Below are 18,259 nucleotides of genomic sequence, written 5' to 3' on the forward strand. Positions count from 1 at the left end.
AAGGTAGGCTGCTTCCCCTTCCCTCCATTGAAGACAGTACTGGTCCAAGCTCCTTCCTTTCCAATATGAATATGAGCTCCCCGAGTGCTTTCTTCAGGTGTGTTGGGACCCGAGTGCAGTTCAGGTTGCAGTTATTGGTCAATCGGATCAGTGCATGCATTGTAGGGTTCAATAAATTTCTGGTAAATGGAGTTGTGTGGTCTCGGTTATTTACGGAGATAACTGTCCTTCCAAGAGAGAGAGTTTATGGGCTGATCAGAGGGTGCACAGAGGAGAGGTTAATGGTTGAAGGCTGGGCCAATAAAGAAATGAAAAGGTGGGCAAGGAAACAAGTTGGCCTTGGTTGAGAAATTCAACGCCTCGGCCGAAAAAGCATGCATACCTACATATATATATATATATATATATATATATATAGATATATTCGTACCCGCACACATATAAAGAGAGAGAGATCTACTACGACCTGCTCAGGTTTAGGTTTGATGATGGAAGTTCTATGTCGATGTTTCGAGCAATTGAATGTAATCTACTACTTATAAACTATCTACATATGAAAAATATGTCATTTATATATAGATTCCGAGCCTATGTATCTACCGGTCAAAAATAATATAAACTATTAAATTTATTGGCCACTTGATGCATAGACTAAGAGTCTCCAAATTATTTGATTTTTGGTATATAATCTGTTTAGGCATAGTGGATTACATCTAACAACTTTGATTAAGTGAAGATCGCTCTGCTAGTAGACATTTACACTTCTAATATTAAATAATCATCCTAGCTATCTATTTTTTTTTGCATCATGTAAGATGGTGCAAGATTAGATCTAGTTTCTAAATTGTTTGATCAATAACAAGTCGATACTTTATATATGCTTACTAACTTATTTATATTTGTTCTAATAATTCTATTGCCGACATCAATGTTTTAAAAAAGAAAACTGTTCTAGTTGCCTTTGTATATTTTGCATGTAGGACTATAGTGGATAAGATCAACTAATGAGTTAGTATTGAATATAAACAAGTCAGAACTTCCCATTTGGCTATTAAGTTTTGCTTGTATATTTCAAACAATTGAATTGGTAGCATCAGCAATTTGAAAGGCAATTGTTGGTTTTGGCAGCCCACGTTTTTCAACGTGGAGGTATAAATTGGTATTGAAAACGGCAAGTTGGTGCTTTCTACTAACTTAAGAGGAGGATATATACTTTTTTAGACATTATCTAAATTCTCGTTATGCATATTATATTTTTGAATTATGATCTTCGAAAGTGAATTGATCTCTAGGTGGCCTAGGCCATGGAAGCCTTGTCCACTACCCAATTTACTGACTATAGTATTTTAGAGGTTTAATATCATTTAGGTTCATGAAGAGGAGGATTGGGAAGCATTTTCAAATTAGTTCTAAGAAGTTATAAGAGATACAATTATTAGGAAAGATCATGCGATATTACATCGAAAATAATAGCTAGAAGTGGTTTAGTTTCACTGCAATATTGGAATGTAATCTCTAGTTCTCTTCGGGGGAATTAGAGATGAAATTGAGACTTGTGATTAAGATTGTAATTTCCACGCAATGAATTCTCATAATGGTGCTGCTTCGGAATTTCGAAATGTGATAGTGGAAAATAAGGGGGGGGGGGGGGGGGGGGGGGGGGTGGGGAACGAAAAATGAAGCCACAATGAGAACTTTCTACTGCATACAGCTGTCCTACGCGAACTTACAATTGAATTTGTCCAATCAGAGCACCACACGTGGAAGTCTTGATAGCTCGTCTGAAGTGGTAATGGCACAAAAGTAAAAATTACGAGTAAATATCTCGGGGAGGCTCTCGGTAATGATTCATCCAATGATACACCATTCAAATCTAATTGGACATTATGGGTGGCAACCTACAACCTCTCTCAAAAAAAAAACTAGTTAGAATGTGTTAATTTCATTCATTGGCGTTACATAAGTACCTAAGATCTCCTTATATGAGTAGTGTGTGTGCTTAGTCCCATATTGTCTACACATTATTTAGATCTTGAGTACTTATATAGAGCCAAAAACTTGAATACTACCTTCCGGCTAGCCTTCGTGATTAAAATTCGGAGTTGTTACAAATAGTATTAGAGCAAATGCGACCTATGAGTTATGTAGACTAAGGAACACTATAGCACGAGTCTATTTGGATAGACTATGAGTTGATTGTAGTGTTTGGGATTAGATCTATGGTAGTTGTGTTTGAATTTGAACTAATTAATGTAGACCCTTAATCTGGCGAGGATGTCAAGATTTAAATAGAGGAAGTGTATAAGAACCCATAGGAGCATATGTTTAGTTTCACATCAGCTATGTACTGTATAGATCTTAAAAAATTATATAGGGCTAAGAAATCAGAATAACATGCTTTCTGGTTAGCATTTAACATAGATTATGTGTCCCAACATTTTAGTACTATTTAAAAAAATATATAAGTATTTTCAATGACACCAAAATCCTCAGCTGATAACACATACAAATAATGGATACAACTCCATATCCATTATTTACATAGCCATGTTTAAGAACACAGATCCCCCTTTTATTTATCTATTGAAGTAGATTGATACAACTCCAGGTGTAAACCACCATGGGAAACGGGAACAAAAAACATATTACAATGTAACAAGCGACGAGGGGAACAAAGTTCAGCCCCATCAAGATGAGATCAGCTTTGCAGCATACCAAGCAAACATCACATTAGAACGACCAACCGGATCAATAGCTTGCTCGAATTGCCAATGCCTCGAACAAGGGGCAACCAAGGCATGGCAGGCCATATCCCATCACCCTACTCAGAGGATAAGGCGTGAGCCCCTTCCGCAACCTCCGCGGCTTCTTGGGCCTCCAAAGCTTCTTCTGCATCGCTTAAATATGGGCGACGTCCGGATATGTTGCCCGGGGGGTTGTAGCTGCATATGATGAAATAGTTACCATTGTTGCACCGCACGCGTGCGCAGCCGACCCGCACCGACTCACGCCACACCACCTGAGTGTAGTGACCGCAGACCTTCCCCCGTGCGCAGGTGTTGCTCCGGTAGTTGTAGAACCGCCGCTCGTCCACCCATGCGCCCACCGCACGCGCCGCGGTGGCGATGCTAGGGGAGCTCATGTAGAGGTTCTCGCCGTAGCGGCCGCCGGAGTGAATCAGCCGGCAGTCGCGGGCCCTCTGGTTAGCATAGTTGAGAGCGTAGCGCTCCAGGGTGGTGTCCCATCTCATGGGGGGCACGCGCGCGCCGACGGCCCTTCGGGCATCGTTGTGGGGGCGGAGGTAGTCCTCGGGGGAGTTCTGGGCGACGGATGGATTGGTGAAGGAGAGGCATATGGCACTTATTGCTGCCAAGGCCAAGCCAAGTTTCGAGAACCCCATTCGTTTGTTCGATATTTGCAGTATACCAGGAAGGAAGACTGCTTTCTCGAGGCTGCGAGTTCGAGCGATTTTATAACAATGGATCGGGTTTCAAGGCATGTTCTTTCCTCTCTTCGCGGCAAATTGTGCCACTAATTACGTGGAGGTTAAGTTGCCTTACATCACGCAAACTTTTTTTTTTTTTGAAAAAAAGATTATGTATTCTCCGGCTGCAACAAGGATAAGTTATTTTATTTTTAATTTAATATAGTTGCTTAAGATATAAAACAAGTCTGAGACTTTTCGGATGAATCTGGACCTGTATTTTAAGTCCGTCAAGTTGGTTCGGACTTGAAATGCGAGCATGGTTGTTAAAAGGGCTGGACTCGGGTTTAGCTCTGAAAGCCCGGCTCGAGCCCGGCCGGCCCGGATTTATATAGTATTATAAAGTTTTTATTTGTTTTGATGGTACAAAATTTGAAAGTTAAGTGTGTGGCCTTTTCCTGATTAATGCAATAAAAAGGGCATAGTCGTCACGAAGGATGGAGCAGGCCTTTGCGAAGTCGTGCTATAATTAACTCACCCAAGTACGTTCAAGTGTTATGCATGTATTAACTGATTGGCTTAATGAGTGTCGTTAATAGGACAAACACCATAAAACATCCAGTCAAACCATAATTTTTTGACTTGATTATAGGGGGCTAACCATGTGGATGATTATGGTGGGAACATGGAGTGGGTGACTTTGCAAGTTGGGAGGCATAGCTACCGCCCCAATGGGTCAAGGTACTGCAGGCTTTTGAAGTTTATTTTTAAATGTTTTTAAATTAAAAGAAAAATTTATGAAGCTTAAGGCCGGCGATGAGGAGAAATTGGATGTGATAGCTGCTTTGATGAATTGCAAAAAAGACACCCTATCTTTTACTTACTTGGGCCTGCCACTATTAGACAAGAAACTTATGAGACAATGTTGGCTTCCGCTATTAGGAAAGATAAGTAGGAGATTGGCTACTTGAAAAAGGAAGATTTCTCTTATTGGGGGTTGGCTTACCCTTATTAATAGTGTGATGTGAGCTCTTCCATCTTGCTATATGTCAGTGTTTAGATTACTAAAATGGATCCTTAAGAGGATTGATTAGATGCGGCGTGCATTCCTTTAGAAGGGAGTGGGCAAAGTTAGAGGCTTCCATTACTTGGTGAATTAAGATTTGGTGTGTAGGTCCAAGAAACAAGAAGGGATGGGAATAAAAAATATTGAGCAGATGAACCTAACATTTCTTGCAAAATAGGCTTGGAAGTTATTGTAGGTCACTGGCTCTCCTTGGTGGAAGCTTATTCAAAAAGTTTACTATCAGAGGAAGAAATTTGGGATGAGAATTTTAAAAACTCTTAGAAGCTTGTACCCTATTTGGAAAAACATCAGCAAACAACTTGAAGCCTTTTGGAACTGCTTGTAGTTTAAATTGGGAAAGGACACGAACATTCGCTTTTGGGAGGATAGCTGGCTGGGGCCCTTGAAGCTCTCTCTTTGTTTACTGCGCTCTATGCTAATGCAGTAAGGTAGAACTGCACGGTTGCCTCACAGTAGTCATGGAGAACACTCTCTTAAAAGTTAAAGTAAGAGGACCTCTTACAAGACAACAGATGGATCAATTATATATCCTCAAAGAAGCTGTCTCTCTCATGTAAACCGTCTCAAATTGACGATGTCCCCTGGTAGAAACTCTCACAAAGAGGTTGACCCTCATTTCAAACTTTGTAATAACTTCGCAACATTGGCGCCGCACGTTGAGAGACATTAATTTATCTTTTTAGAAAAAACGTTGACTCATATCAGGATGTAGAGCTTATATAATTGCACATCGAAAATACAGAGACCCTTCAATTTACTTATATATATATATATAGTTGCAGTACATAGCACACTATGTTCGAGACGCCAACTATGTTTGGCTTGCTATCATGATGGGCAACAGCCATCTAGTTTTAAAGTAGTCAACACATCACCGATTCAAACATGCTCAGCCTTCTATGGTGCAAAATATGCACCGCAGGGCATCGGCAATTAACATACACGTCTTAGGCCCTACTTACATGACAGCACACGATAACTGAGAACTCGAGCTCACTCGTTCGAATCATGCGTCATGTGCCTTTGTTCTCATGCAAAGTTTTTGGATCCGGTGGCGCATGTTCTAATGCAAGTGCTCCTAAAATTTTACTAGTAGAAGGACAGCTGGAGGAAATACGTAAACGCAATCCTACACGTGCATAGTTTTTTTGCTTATGAGACCATGCAAGCCTACACGTGGCACATAAGGACCCATAAACTCCCCTTTCATTTATTTGAGAGGAAATACGTAAACACAATCCTTGGTATGCTACCAAGGAGGGATATATGCATACACACACATAGAGCAACGTTACGACAGCTATATAAGCTTCAACCCATCACTACGTACGGGTCGGCTACATAGCACAGCAATCGAACTTCACTAAACAAGCAAGCGAGAAAGGGGATGCACAGGGGGTGGGGCTATATCACCCTCCTATCACACTACTTGAGCAACAACGTCCTCCACCACGTCCACACCTTCTTCCTCGGCCATCTCCATGGTTTCTTCCACTGCCACTTCAACAAGCTCCTCCATGGCACCTTCCGCAGCCTCCATTGCTTCCTCACGGGTGCAAGGGTATGGCCGCTGTCCTGGCCTGTTGCCGGGGGGGAAGTAGACGCATATGATGAAGTAGTTACCATTTTTGCACCTAATGCGTGCGCAACCAAGCTGCGTCGATGCTTTCCACACCACCTGCGTGTAGTGCGAGCATGTCTTCCCCGCAGCACAAGTGTTGGAGGGGCAGCGGTAGTTCCGCTTCTCGCTCACCCAAGACGCCACCGCAGCGGAGGCGGTGACCCTGCCGATGTAAATGTTCGAGCCGTAGCGGCTTCCGGGTGGGGGAACATTCCTGCAGTCCCGGACATGCTGCATGGCGTACCTCCGGGCAAAGTTTTCCAGAGTCCTGTTCCACTTCAGGGGGCCCACGCGCACTGCCGCTCGGGCGGCGTTGTGGGGGCGGAGATATTCTTGTTGGTTATCCTGGGCTTGGGCGAGGTGGGCAGTGGAAACGTAAATAGCACTCACTATAGCGAGAGCCAATGCAAGCTTCGAGAACCCCATTGTCGTTGGTGCAAGAGCGGAAGAGTGTGTGATGGGTGAGAAGGCGAGGGTGGCTGGTGGTATTTATAGATGCGGAGGAAAAATTATTAGGTAGACTTAGTCTATCCTGTGGAGGGCATCGCGCCCTTTATTCGCGGCAAATTCTGCCAGGTTAGGTAGTCTTCCATCACTGCTGTTTAATCTATATAGCCATAACAATCGATGCTCCCAATCAAGTAAACATGGTTATATAGGCTTATGATTCTTTAAGATAAGGGTTCTTGGAAGTTTTGTGTAGAGACTTAGTTAAGGTATCTCCATGAAGATGTGGAAACTTGTGTTCAACAAAGGGAAGGAAAGCCATGCTGCTCTTACGCGAGCTCTGGCAGCTCTGCTCTCAGTCATCATTTTCGCTTTCTTGGTTTACAGAGTAAAAAAAAGGTTTAAAAGATGAAAGGAAATGAATATAGAGGTTTACAAAGATGAAAAAAATTAAAAATAGAGATTTACAAAGATGAAAGGCAAGGACAGATGGACATCTACGGTCTCCAATATATGCAGAACATCACATTTCATGGAAAAACCGGATGCTCCCGGCCCGTAGTATTTAAAAACTTGGTTTGAGGGATAATAGCAACCTACTTTGGGTTACAACCATCACCCAAAATCAAGCTATCATAATGTTTACTTTCATTTTCTTCTTTAAAATCCATTTACAACCTATTGGCTTATTTTCACTAATTGCTTCTTTCCCAAACGCAGCATTTTGACATTTCATTGTCTCTTTCTAAGTTGCAGGATCTGCTTCTGTATTAAATAATATGGTACATTCTTACCAAAGATCCTTTTGTCCTATTTGCTAGGAGCATACAAAAATCCAATCCAAAAAATTTTTCCTTTCTAACTCTTTTACTTCTTCTAGGTTCAAGATTTTCTTCTTTGTGATTCTCTAAGTGTTCCTTTTTGGAAGATGATTTTGTTCTGAAATATATACTTTAGGTTTAGGAATTGAATTAAACATATTTTCATCTAATATGATATCTCTTGACTCAATTATAGTATTAACTGCTATTGAGACATTAGGTTCTACTTCGGTCAATCTATATGCCTTACTATTTTGTACATATCTTAAATATATGTATTCAATTCCTCTTTCACCCAGATTTCTCTTTTTGGATTTAAAAATTCTTAGAATAGCTCTACATCCTCAAACTCTTAAGTAGTGTAGATTAGGGTTCCTTTTCTTTCAGAGTTCATAAAGAATTTTATTGCTTCTAATACAACTCTATTTAATATAATAAGCTGTAAACATAGTTTCACTCTAAAAATTGTCCTAAACCAGAATTAGAAAGCATTGCATTAACTATTCTGTAAGCACCCTATGTTTCATTATGTCACACCATTCTATTTTGGTTAGGTGTAGAAGTTTCATAAACAATTCTAGTGGATTCAAAATAATCAGAATCATAGCATTCACTACCTCTACTAGTTCTTAAATTTTTAACAAATGTCTAACTATACCTCTGCCACCGCCACATGCTGCCGCTACCATCGTCACTACCTCCGCCACATTGCTAGCACCTCCACAACCATCACTAGCATCATCATTATCAATAACATAACTATTTCTACTATACTATCGCTACCATAGCTGTTACCTCCATTACATCACTGGTGCCCTCACTATTACCATAGCAGCGGCCATTGCCTCGCCTTCATCACACCACCGCCATTATCATTATCCTCTCTGCTATACCACTATCTTAAGAGTATATATTCATTTTTTTTAAAAAAATGCTTATTATATTCTAGTCTTTGGAACCATATTTGAGATAGACTTTGGAACTATAGCCGATGACTTTTTCTTTGGCTCGATCCCTTAAAGATCGATATGCATGCTTCCGACCTCCATTTGGGCAACGCACATGGAAGCCATGCCAACTTGTATTTAATTCTCACAGCACGTTTAGATAACTCCCCTTATCAAGTTGGCCTGAAGTTGCGTGCCATCGGAACTAGGATAGGTGCAAGAGATTTGTTATATCAGATCATCTTAGAATAGCATATTCGCATATACATGCCGAGAGATTCTACTCAAGGTCTGAATAATTGCACTATCATATTACAAACCCTCATAGAAATTGATATTGACGGCTACAACAATTTTTTTTTTTTTTGGTCCAAACGGCTACAACAATTTTGATAGCCCACATTTGTCCCATCTTGTATGTAGATTTTTTAATATTAAAATAATATAGTTAAAATAACATTATAAAAAAATATAATATAAGGTACTAAAAAATAATAATGTTATTATACAACTCACTTTTCAACCAATAAACACTTATTAAATTTTCAAGTGGTACATATATCTTTGGATTAAAAAAAGAGTAAAAAAATTTGAATTTTGTTTATTTAGGAAAATAATATGAAAACTGATATTGACTGTTTATTTACCCATCTTGTATGTTTTAGATTTTTTTAATATTCAAATAATATTGTTATGGAAACAATATAACAAAATAGAATATAAGGTACTGAAAAAATAATAATGTTATTATCCAAGTCACTTTTCAATCAATAAACAATTATTTTCTTCTCAAATGGTACATATATTCTTAGATAAAAAATGAGTAAGAAATTTGAATTTTGATTGTTTTGAAAATAATATAAAAACTGATATGGACCGTTACAAGAGTTGTGACGGCCAACATTTGCCCCAACTTACGTGTTTTAGATTTTTTAATATTAAAATATATATTAATATTAATATTATAAAAAAATAACATAAGTTACTGAAAAAATAATAATGTTATTGTCCAAGTCACTTTTCACTCAATAAACAGTTATTTACTTCTCAAATGGTACATATATTTTTGGATAAATAATGGGTAAGAAAATTTGAATTTTTATTATTTAGGAAAACAATATAAATGCCAAATAATTGCTGTTGTTCTCATTATATAGCAGCTCTTATAATAGATTAGCAATTAATTATCTTTGTTATTTTAGTATTCATTGATAAAATATACAAACATTATATATATTCCCCTTTTAAAATCATTATAGGGATTGTTATAATATTATAACCTCCATTATTTTTGCAGATTTTATACTTCCCTTCATAAATTTTAATATCGCTGTTATTTTAACATCGCGGCAAATTCTGCCAGGTTAGGTAGTCTTCCATCACTGCTGTTTAATCTATATAGCCATAACAGTCTATGCTCCAGTAAACTAGATGGTTAGGTAGGATTACGATTCTTTAAGATAAGGATTGTTGGAAGTACTGTGTTGAGATTTGTTAGGTTATCTCCTTGAAGATGTGGAAACTTGTGCTCCAACAAAGGGAAGGAAAGCCATGCATGCTGCTTTCATGCGAGCCTTGGCACCTCTGGTGCCAAGCTTTGCTCCAACCTAACAGCTTAACTCTCACTTTCAGTCATCTGTTTTGCTTGCTTGGTTTCCACAATAAAATAAAGGTCTAAAAGATGAAAAGAAAGGAAATAGAGGTTTACATAGATGAGAAAAATAAAAATAGTGGTTTGCAAAGATGAAAGGCAAGGACAAACGGACAACTACAGTCTCTAGTATTTGGTAAGCAGGGCATCTCATTTCATGGAAAAATCGGGATGCTTCCGTCTCGTAGTATTTAAAAACTTGGTTTGAGGGAGCATAGCAACCTACTTTGGGTTACAACCATCACTTAAGAACAATACGTAAAAGCCAGAAGAGAACTGGACGTCTACATTTGCCTCCATACGCGTAGTCCTTCATATAGCGTACTTTTCGCTTTTATCTCATGTGGATTTACAGCCCCGTTTCGTAGGACAAGGGAAAGCGGTTTTGCAAGCCACACAGTAGATCTTTATGTTTAAACCCTCAACAGAGCTCATTTAAGAATGTAGTTAGTATGCACACGTAACTGTTTCAGCCTTTAGCATAGCTGAAACCATCATTAAGTTACTCTCATAATTTAAATCTATTTTATTTGAGCTATGCAAAAGCCTCTCAATTTAGATTCAAATAGGTCTGTTTGTTTGTTTGTTTGTTTGTTTCGATTTTGTTAACTTAATGATTATACCATCCTGCTTGCAAGAGTTTCTTGAGAATGTCTTGAATGGGGTTTTGACTTGGCCGGATTTGAGACTGCATGCTAAGGTCAAACTTGTTATACGTTGTACCATTTCCATACGGGATTCCCAAGTCTCTTCTCTCGTGGACTCTATGCTCAAGGTTGATTCATGTAAATTTTGTGTTCTTTGTTTTCCATGTTTAATACAAGTTTGTTTTACCATATCCTCTTCACAAAGAACCCTACTTTCTGGTATTTGCAACTATGAATTATTATTATTATTATTGGTGCATCTTATGACTCGTTAGACCAGATCATAATACTGCATTGGGCCATCAAATGATCTGATGAGCGGACTGAGCCCTTTTTGCAAATCCAAACAAAAAAAATGATGCTACACACTGGTGTGAACGTGTCTAATATACTAGCAATGTAGCCGTTTACTGATGTATAAGCTTAAGCATGGCCCATCTTATCCATTTTTTATGGACTCCGTTACTTGTCTTACATATCCAATTGACCTGCATATTAGTTAATTTAACCAGACTCAATTGTCTACAAGACTTTGTTCAAGTGACGCAAAACTGTACATCATCTAAAGTTAGAGGAGCTCAAAGTGCCACATGCACAGCATGAGACTTGAATCTAGATTAATTTCTTCCTTGAAAAGGTCACCAAACCGCTGAGTGAGCCTCTTGGTTATATATTTCTCTTAATCTGGTTTCTTATTTCAATATTTCAAATGACTGAAGTTTTTTTTTTCTTGGTTTTTTCTTCCTCTCACAAAATGAAAAGAACATTTATATTTTGCGAAGGGGAAAAAATATGGGACCAACAGGTTGATCTTTGAACGAGAATAATTATGCACCGTCTCAGTGCATTGATTGGGGCAGCAAGCAGACATTGTCATAAAATACTAGTTAATGTAAGGGGTTCTACTGTGCACGGTGCCACGTACAGTGCTTCTCTTGTAGCCAAATTATATGTACAATATCTACAGATCTAGGAAATACCAATCTAACATCTTACTAGAATTTCAAACCTCAGTCTTGTAATAGGATTAGTACTAAACTATGCGTGCTTTGGTGGCATTACGTGGTGATGGAAAGAGGGAAGAACTCGACAAGCATAAGTGCCAAAATAAACTTGATATTCTTAATCCTAACATTTAGAGTCGCCGCAGCACCTCATCCATATCCTCTCTACCTTTTTTATTTGATGTCTACGTCCATTACACCTCATAGAAGTCGGCTTTTTTTAAATTTGCATGGAGTAAGACTTTGGATTTGTATTGTATGACAATCCCGTACCTCCCATTTGCAATTGTTTGGCTAATGATCTATGAATAATTGTATCAAGTTGGCAGCTATTTTTAGCGCGCACAGCAGATGGATAACATTTCTTGACAAGTGGACGACAAAAATGTGGTGTGTGGAAATTAAGATCTATAGTTACAGAAAGATTTGTTTATATTGAGCCACCTAAGCATACTTATATGATATCTTCCATGCTTCCATTAAGAATCTAATAAAATTGTGAAAACGTGCAAATTTGTTGTCTATGTTTCATTTAAATACATCTGGCAAGATATATATATATATATATGATGCTCAAGTGTGTCTCATATATATGTGCTCAAGTGTGTGCATGATTTATTGCCATATTTTATGTTGGATAAAAATTATTAGACACAATCCTAATTTAATGACAACCATTGATATTTTGATTAATCTCTTGAATCTAAGAGTATACATTAAATCAATCAAATGCAAGTACATTTTTTAGCAAACACATTATAATGTAGTGGCATAGCATATTGGAGCATGTTTTACCTTAATGGGCTGGCTGAATCTTATTAGTGGGCAGGTTGACTAACGCAATGGATTAGTCCAAAATTATAAGATCATTAAGCCCAAACAATTTAAACAATTTTTCATAAGACCGAGTTAAACACATTACACACATAATATGTCATATTTGAACCAAATAATTTTGTGATCATTAAAATATTATAACACACATGCATAGTCTTATTTTTCTCAACAATTGAATACTCTTGGCTCGGACTGACCTGAGCAGTCGGGCACTGTCACTCGATCAACCTAATCTGAGGAGATGAGACCGTAGTATTTAATTTTAACTTCTAAAATTATGTTAAAAATTAATAATATTTTAATGATATTAAACAGGTGCACCTGACTACTGACTTGTTTGCTTGAAGTAGGATTTAAAGCAAAAAGAGGTAAGTAACCTAATGGGTCATCAGGCTCAGGGAGAAATGCAATTGGACTCATACTAACCAACCCAGATGGAGTGATCATGAAGTGTGCACCGTGGTTCAAATTTCCAACGTCAACTAATGAAGCTGAATATGAAGCACTCATCACCCGGCTCAAGCTTTCTAAGAAGCTTGGTGTTCAGCAACTAAAGGTCTTCAGCAACTCATAATTAGTCGTCGGCCAAGTGCGAAGAGAATTCAAAGCTTGGGGGCCATTGACAATCATATATCTACAAAAGATAAAAGACATTATCTTAGCCTTTCATAATTTTGACATACAACAGATTTCTCGAACGAAAAATGCAAGGACCGATCTGCTGTCAAAATTGGCCACATCAGAGATTGTCGACTTGACAAAGCCACATACCTTGAAGTCCTGGTGATGCCGAGCATTGACGAGCCCGACCTTGTAATGAACACTACTGTCGAGTTGAGCTGGATAGATCCTCTCGTCGACTTTTTTGAATGATGAAAAATTGTCTACAAATCGGACCGGAGCATGCCAAAAAATGCACCAAGTGCAATTGAGCTAGAGTTTGTACGGCTAGCGTTTCATTTAGAGTTGCAAAAAGGATAGTTGTCCATTCACGTGCAATAGAGCAGTTACACACTCATTTCTTTTTGAGAAGATGCTTTCATGAGTTTCCTGTCTAAGATTTTCGTCTTATGCAACCCATGTCGTTACTTTCTTTTTTTTGTATGGATAGATTGTTATGGTTCAGACTAGTTTTGTGCGGATACTTCTCTATTCTGACTAAGTGTTTTTTGGCTCTCCAAAAGCACTTTTAGATGAAATAGAGGTGTTTGGTAAAAATTTTGGAAAACGGGGCCTAAAAAATTTCTACCAGAAACTTTTCGACAAACATACTTCTTACTGACTATCTCTGGAGGAGATCAGCTTCCCCACATCTCGGCTGCCTCGTTCAGCTCAGTTCTCACCAACCTTAGAGTTAGCCGAGCAACGCTCCGACCTCGGTCTAAAATTCTGCGGCAACAAGCATCATCAGTGACGACTTCTCCTTTCCCTCTCCTCTGTCTTCCTCCTCCAGTGGTACATGCATCACGCTTACTGCCCAAGTGCCGCATTCTTCTACCTCCACTCTCGTCTCTCGAGCCCTAATCTTCTTCAATCGAAGCCCGCATTTCTCCAAATCCCTCTCGGAAAGCTTTATCTTCTCTATTGTTTTCTTTCTTTTTATTTGGTAGCAATCACAGCTAATATGGAGGCATTTTATTAGCTTTGTGTACTGCTGAGTTGGTACGTTACGATACAATTTCTCACAAGCCTCAAAGCATGTCGGTATCTTGCATGTCCGCACTAGTGACAGATGTGGCAATTTCGTGTCTCTGTTTTCTTTAAACACATCTATTTTATCATTAAGCCCATGGATTGCTTTGGCATGACGCCTTGGGTGAGGAAGGATCGCATCCACATTGACAGTAGATATGACCCATATCTAACATGGGAAAGAAAGAAGTATAATAGACCTTTTGTTTTTATATATTATATTGGAGGGGACTCCTTTTTAAGTATTTAACCGAGTTTTCCGGGAATATATGAGGTACCAAACGGCATTTCGTCCCTACTCTTCAGCTAAAATTTATGAAAACAGGCCCCAAAAAAATAAAGAAGCCGAAGAAAGACCTTTAATTACAAGGTTAAAAGGGGAATGTAACTGGTCTAAACGTGGGAATAGCTTTCACTTAAATGGGGTTATCTGCAGTTGGGATGAGTACTGTAATCAAGAGACACTGGGAGTAATACCAGCATAGATGGCTAATGCAAGAGTCTTATTAAAGAAAATTCTAAAAAACAAAAAAAAAAAAGAAAAACTGAAATAATATAACGCTCTAGCAGGAGATTATTAAAGCAGCATATATAGTCACACAAATGATATAATATTCAAACTGTATCAACATGGAGCTTGTCTTTCAAACAAACGTAATCTTTGGCATAGGCAGGGGCGGCCTAATATATTTGGAGGCCTAAGGCGAACTTACTAAGGAGTTTTTATTTTTTGAAAAAATAATGAAAAATTTTAATAAGTGTAAAATACTTTTAAAATTTTATTTAAAAATAATTTCTCTAGCCTTTTGAGATGCAAAATTATTAATCAAACTTTTGTACTCAAGATTCATTAAAATACTATTTTCAATCGATAATATAGCTAATCCATTTAATCTTCCTTCGTCTAAGGGTTGAGCCGGCCCTGATTCGAACCGATCCGATCCGATCTCCTATTAGGTTGAGCCTAGGTACAAAATTAGGACCTGAATAAGGAACTGAGTTAGATCGGGATCACTCATGACCCAATCTGACCCGACTGGCCTATTTGCACCCCTAGCCGTATTATATCCCGAATTTAAAATGTGATAGCTATAAGACGGCAACATGTTATTTTTAAACTATGGTTAAAATCTTCCATCACTATTATTTTTTCACCTAAATATTATGAGCATACAAGTGAAATTAGTAATTCACTAGTAGGTGAAATACCTGCATTAATCTGATCTGCTTTGTGTATAGGAACCCTATCAAGATGGTGAAGGAGCATGCAGAGGCCTTGCTATCACAGTGTGTGGCATTCTAGGGTGCTGTTTATTTGACTTGTGAAGGTGTAGCTAGATGTCTCAAGCAATGTTCTGATATCTGGGTGGACCATCACTCAAGACCTCTACTGTATCGGGTCGCTCAGAAACTTGATTTTTTCTTCGAAACTGTTTTACCTAGTGGGTCGAACGGTCGAACCGGCTAACCCGGACAGACCAGGACCCTAAACTTAGATTTGATGTAGTATTTGGATTACTCTAGTCAATCCTCTTATAACACGAACTCTTTCATGCTAAACATAGATCATGCTGGTCAACTAGATTTTCCGCACATAATTTGGACAATTAGCATAGAACTTTTTTTGTTATTAAAATTTATTTATGTTATAACAGCAGTTATAACTTATTACTTTTCACTCAAATAATTCTGATCTATATTTTTGTGGATCGAGTCGGGAGGATCGGGGGAGATTGGAGGCAATTAGGTTTATTGAAGTCGTGAAGGGAGGAGGCGTCGAGGGCCTCGGCCCGGAGTGTCTCCCTCGTCGTCCTGGACCGGACACGAAGCTTCATCGGTTCGTCGCTTGGGAAGGATTGCTGGGTTGGAAGTAGCGGGTGCAGGTGCTTCAGAATCCGTGTGACGGGTTGGGACTTTCCTCAAACGCCTGGTGAGCACCCCTGACGACAGAAGCTCTAAGAAGCAAGCGCATCGATGGCTCCTCCGAGGAAGATAAAATTCAAAGAAAACCGAAGAAGGCGGTTGATCACCTACCGGAAGAGAAAAGCGAGCCTGGCGAAGGCAGCCTCCGAGAATCGAGCTCTCCACCCTCTGCAACGTCCCTACAGCCGTCGTATGCTTTGATCCCGATGGTGGGCCTTTCTACGAGCAGGAGCCTTAGGCCAGTCGCCTAAGGGTCGGGCCGGCCCTGGCCATAGGCCAACTAAGAGAAACCAGAGCTCGGCCCAAACATCAACCAATCTTGTCTGAGCTTGAACTGGGTCTATACCATCACGTCTAACCTGCCCCAAGCAAGCAACAGGCACCTCATGTGCTCTTGATGGAAGTGCAAGAAAGAGCCTTTGAGATGCCCCTTCTTTATCTTTTCCTTTCTTTTTCTTTCCTTCTCCATAGGAAGTGGAACTGATGGAAGAAGGAAAAAAAGGATCAAGCCAAAGCGCGGAAAGAATCAAGCCTGACAACGTTGATCTCGGTTGAATTAAACGACCAAAAAGATTTCGTGATCGGCAAATATGCCCATCGGTCACTTTCGCTAATCTTGTGTACGTATTTGCATATGCTATACAAAGAAGACAGTCAAATTTAAACTAAAATATCAGGGTATCAAACTAATGTACGTGGTATTCTCCAGCTAAAGTTGATCACGATATGCAATATTGCAAGAGTTGTCAATGGGCGAGCAACTTCGCCTAACAGATAGAGATTGGAAGCGTGGGACTGAAAAGTTTGGACAAAAACATCGTACGTTCACGCGCGCCAACAAGATTAGACCTAATTAAGAACTTCTAATGCTCTGCACTGAAATAAAAAACGAAATAATTATTTCGGTGAACTAGGAATCAAAGGTTTATGCCAAAGACACCGTGCATGGGCGTTACTTCGTTACAGCATGTTTTATTAAAGTTTACATCGTCCAATATAACAATAGTACTGCATCTTCTTCTCAGTGTATGTTCCCACAACATCACCCAAACCTTTTCATTTCATTGACAACAAGGATCATGACAAGTTCTCGAATCCCAAACGTCCTCATGCATGCCAAGGAACCATTATTCCACTTCTTATTTTCTAAACCATATTTCTTAATTATTACTATAACAATACTTTCCCTAGCATGAGAAGACCACGTCTAATTAATACGGGCGCTGCCCCACGATGTTGCCGGCAGGCTTATAGTTGCAGGTGATAAAGATGCCACCACCGCTGCACTTCACACGAGCACAGCCGATGCTGGTCGAGGCACGCCACACCACCTGGGTGTAGTGCCCGCACACCTTCCCAGCGGCGCAAGTGTTGCTGTTGTAGTTATACCACTGCTTCTCACCTACCCATAACTTCACAGCGTCGGCAGCCGTGACCTCGGCACCGGGTCCCCCGACGAGGTTCTCGCCATATGGCCCGCCGGAGTGGACGAGCTTGCAGTCTCCGATCCGCTGGTTCGCGTAGTTCTGGGCGTAGGCCGCCACGGTGCTGTCCCATGACACCGGGCCGACGTTGACGGCTGCCCGGGCTGCGTTGTGGGCGCTAACAAAATCTTCGGGGGAGTTTTGGGCAATTGTGGTACCGACCATGCGCAAGGCCATGGCACAAACCAACGCTAAGGCTAAGCTGGAGGAATTCATGGGTTCGCTTCTCTCTTGCAAACTAGTTCTTAATGTTTACTGTGATTCGAGAGCATGGGGGAGGGGGTATTTATAGTCGAGGCATGGTGTGAAAGTCCAGGATGGGCTTGGAAAAAAATCCATCGTTGCTTAGAATTATCAAAAGCCTCTCGCTTAATTTCCACAGTGAGAACTAGTCTTCGGAGAATTGCCGCAAGTGGCGGACGAGAGCGGTGCATGTGTGCATACGTCTGCCTGTCGAGAAATAGATAAGATCATGCGTTGATTGTGTCACGGTTCTCATACGGATAGTTCGTTATCGTTCAGAAATACCGAGCTCGTTAAAGAGCGCGCATTCACTTGTTGGCAGTCCCTTCACGGTTGTCCTGTCAATACGGATAGCTTTGGTTGCATTTTTCTGAGATTTGGCCGGTTGCCCACCCACGTTAAAACTCTCTTCCATGCAAACGGTGAAAAGA

The 18,259-nt window shown here is 39.7% G+C and overlaps 3 protein-coding genes across 3 annotated transcripts; all 3 read right to left on the reverse strand.

The window, feature by feature from the left end:
- Positions 1-2,550: 2,550 nt before the first annotated feature.
- On the reverse strand, positions 2,551-3,463 carry LOC103713665 (pathogenesis-related protein 1B-like). The gene has a single exon (XM_008800671.3). The coding sequence runs from the start codon at positions 3,398-3,400 to the stop codon at positions 2,822-2,824; it is 579 nt and encodes a 192-aa protein (XP_008798893.2). The 5' UTR covers positions 3,401-3,463; the 3' UTR covers positions 2,551-2,821.
- A 2,232-nt stretch (positions 3,464-5,695) lies between these two features.
- Positions 5,696-6,607, reverse strand: LOC103713690 (pathogenesis-related protein PRB1-3-like). The gene has a single exon (XM_008800702.4). The coding sequence runs from the start codon at positions 6,556-6,558 to the stop codon at positions 5,932-5,934; it is 627 nt and encodes a 208-aa protein (XP_008798924.2). The 5' UTR covers positions 6,559-6,607; the 3' UTR covers positions 5,696-5,931.
- A 10,420-nt stretch (positions 6,608-17,027) lies between these two features.
- On the reverse strand, positions 17,028-17,848 carry LOC103713666 (pathogenesis-related protein PRB1-2-like). Its single transcript, XM_008800672.4, has one exon. The coding sequence runs from the start codon at positions 17,799-17,801 to the stop codon at positions 17,313-17,315; it is 489 nt and encodes a 162-aa protein (XP_008798894.2). The 5' UTR covers positions 17,802-17,848; the 3' UTR covers positions 17,028-17,312.
- Positions 17,849-18,259: the final 411 nt, after the last annotated feature.

This window comes from Phoenix dactylifera, chromosome 16, assembly GCF_009389715.1.
Source record: "Phoenix dactylifera cultivar Barhee BC4 chromosome 16, palm_55x_up_171113_PBpolish2nd_filt_p, whole genome shotgun sequence".
Lineage (NCBI taxonomy): Eukaryota > Viridiplantae > Streptophyta > Magnoliopsida > Arecales > Arecaceae > Phoenix > Phoenix dactylifera.

Bases quoted from the DNA above. Each gene is read 5' to 3' on its own strand.
- LOC103713690 (XM_008800702.4), bottom strand. From the start codon at position 6,558: ATGGGGTTCTCGAAGCTTGCATTGGCTCTCGCTATAGTGAGTGCTATT.
- LOC103713666 (XM_008800672.4), bottom strand. From the start codon at position 17,801: ATGAATTCCTCCAGCTTAGCCTTAGCGTTGGTTTGTGCCATGGCCTTG.
- LOC103713665 (XM_008800671.3), bottom strand. From the start codon at position 3,400: ATGGGGTTCTCGAAACTTGGCTTGGCCTTGGCAGCAATAAGTGCCATA.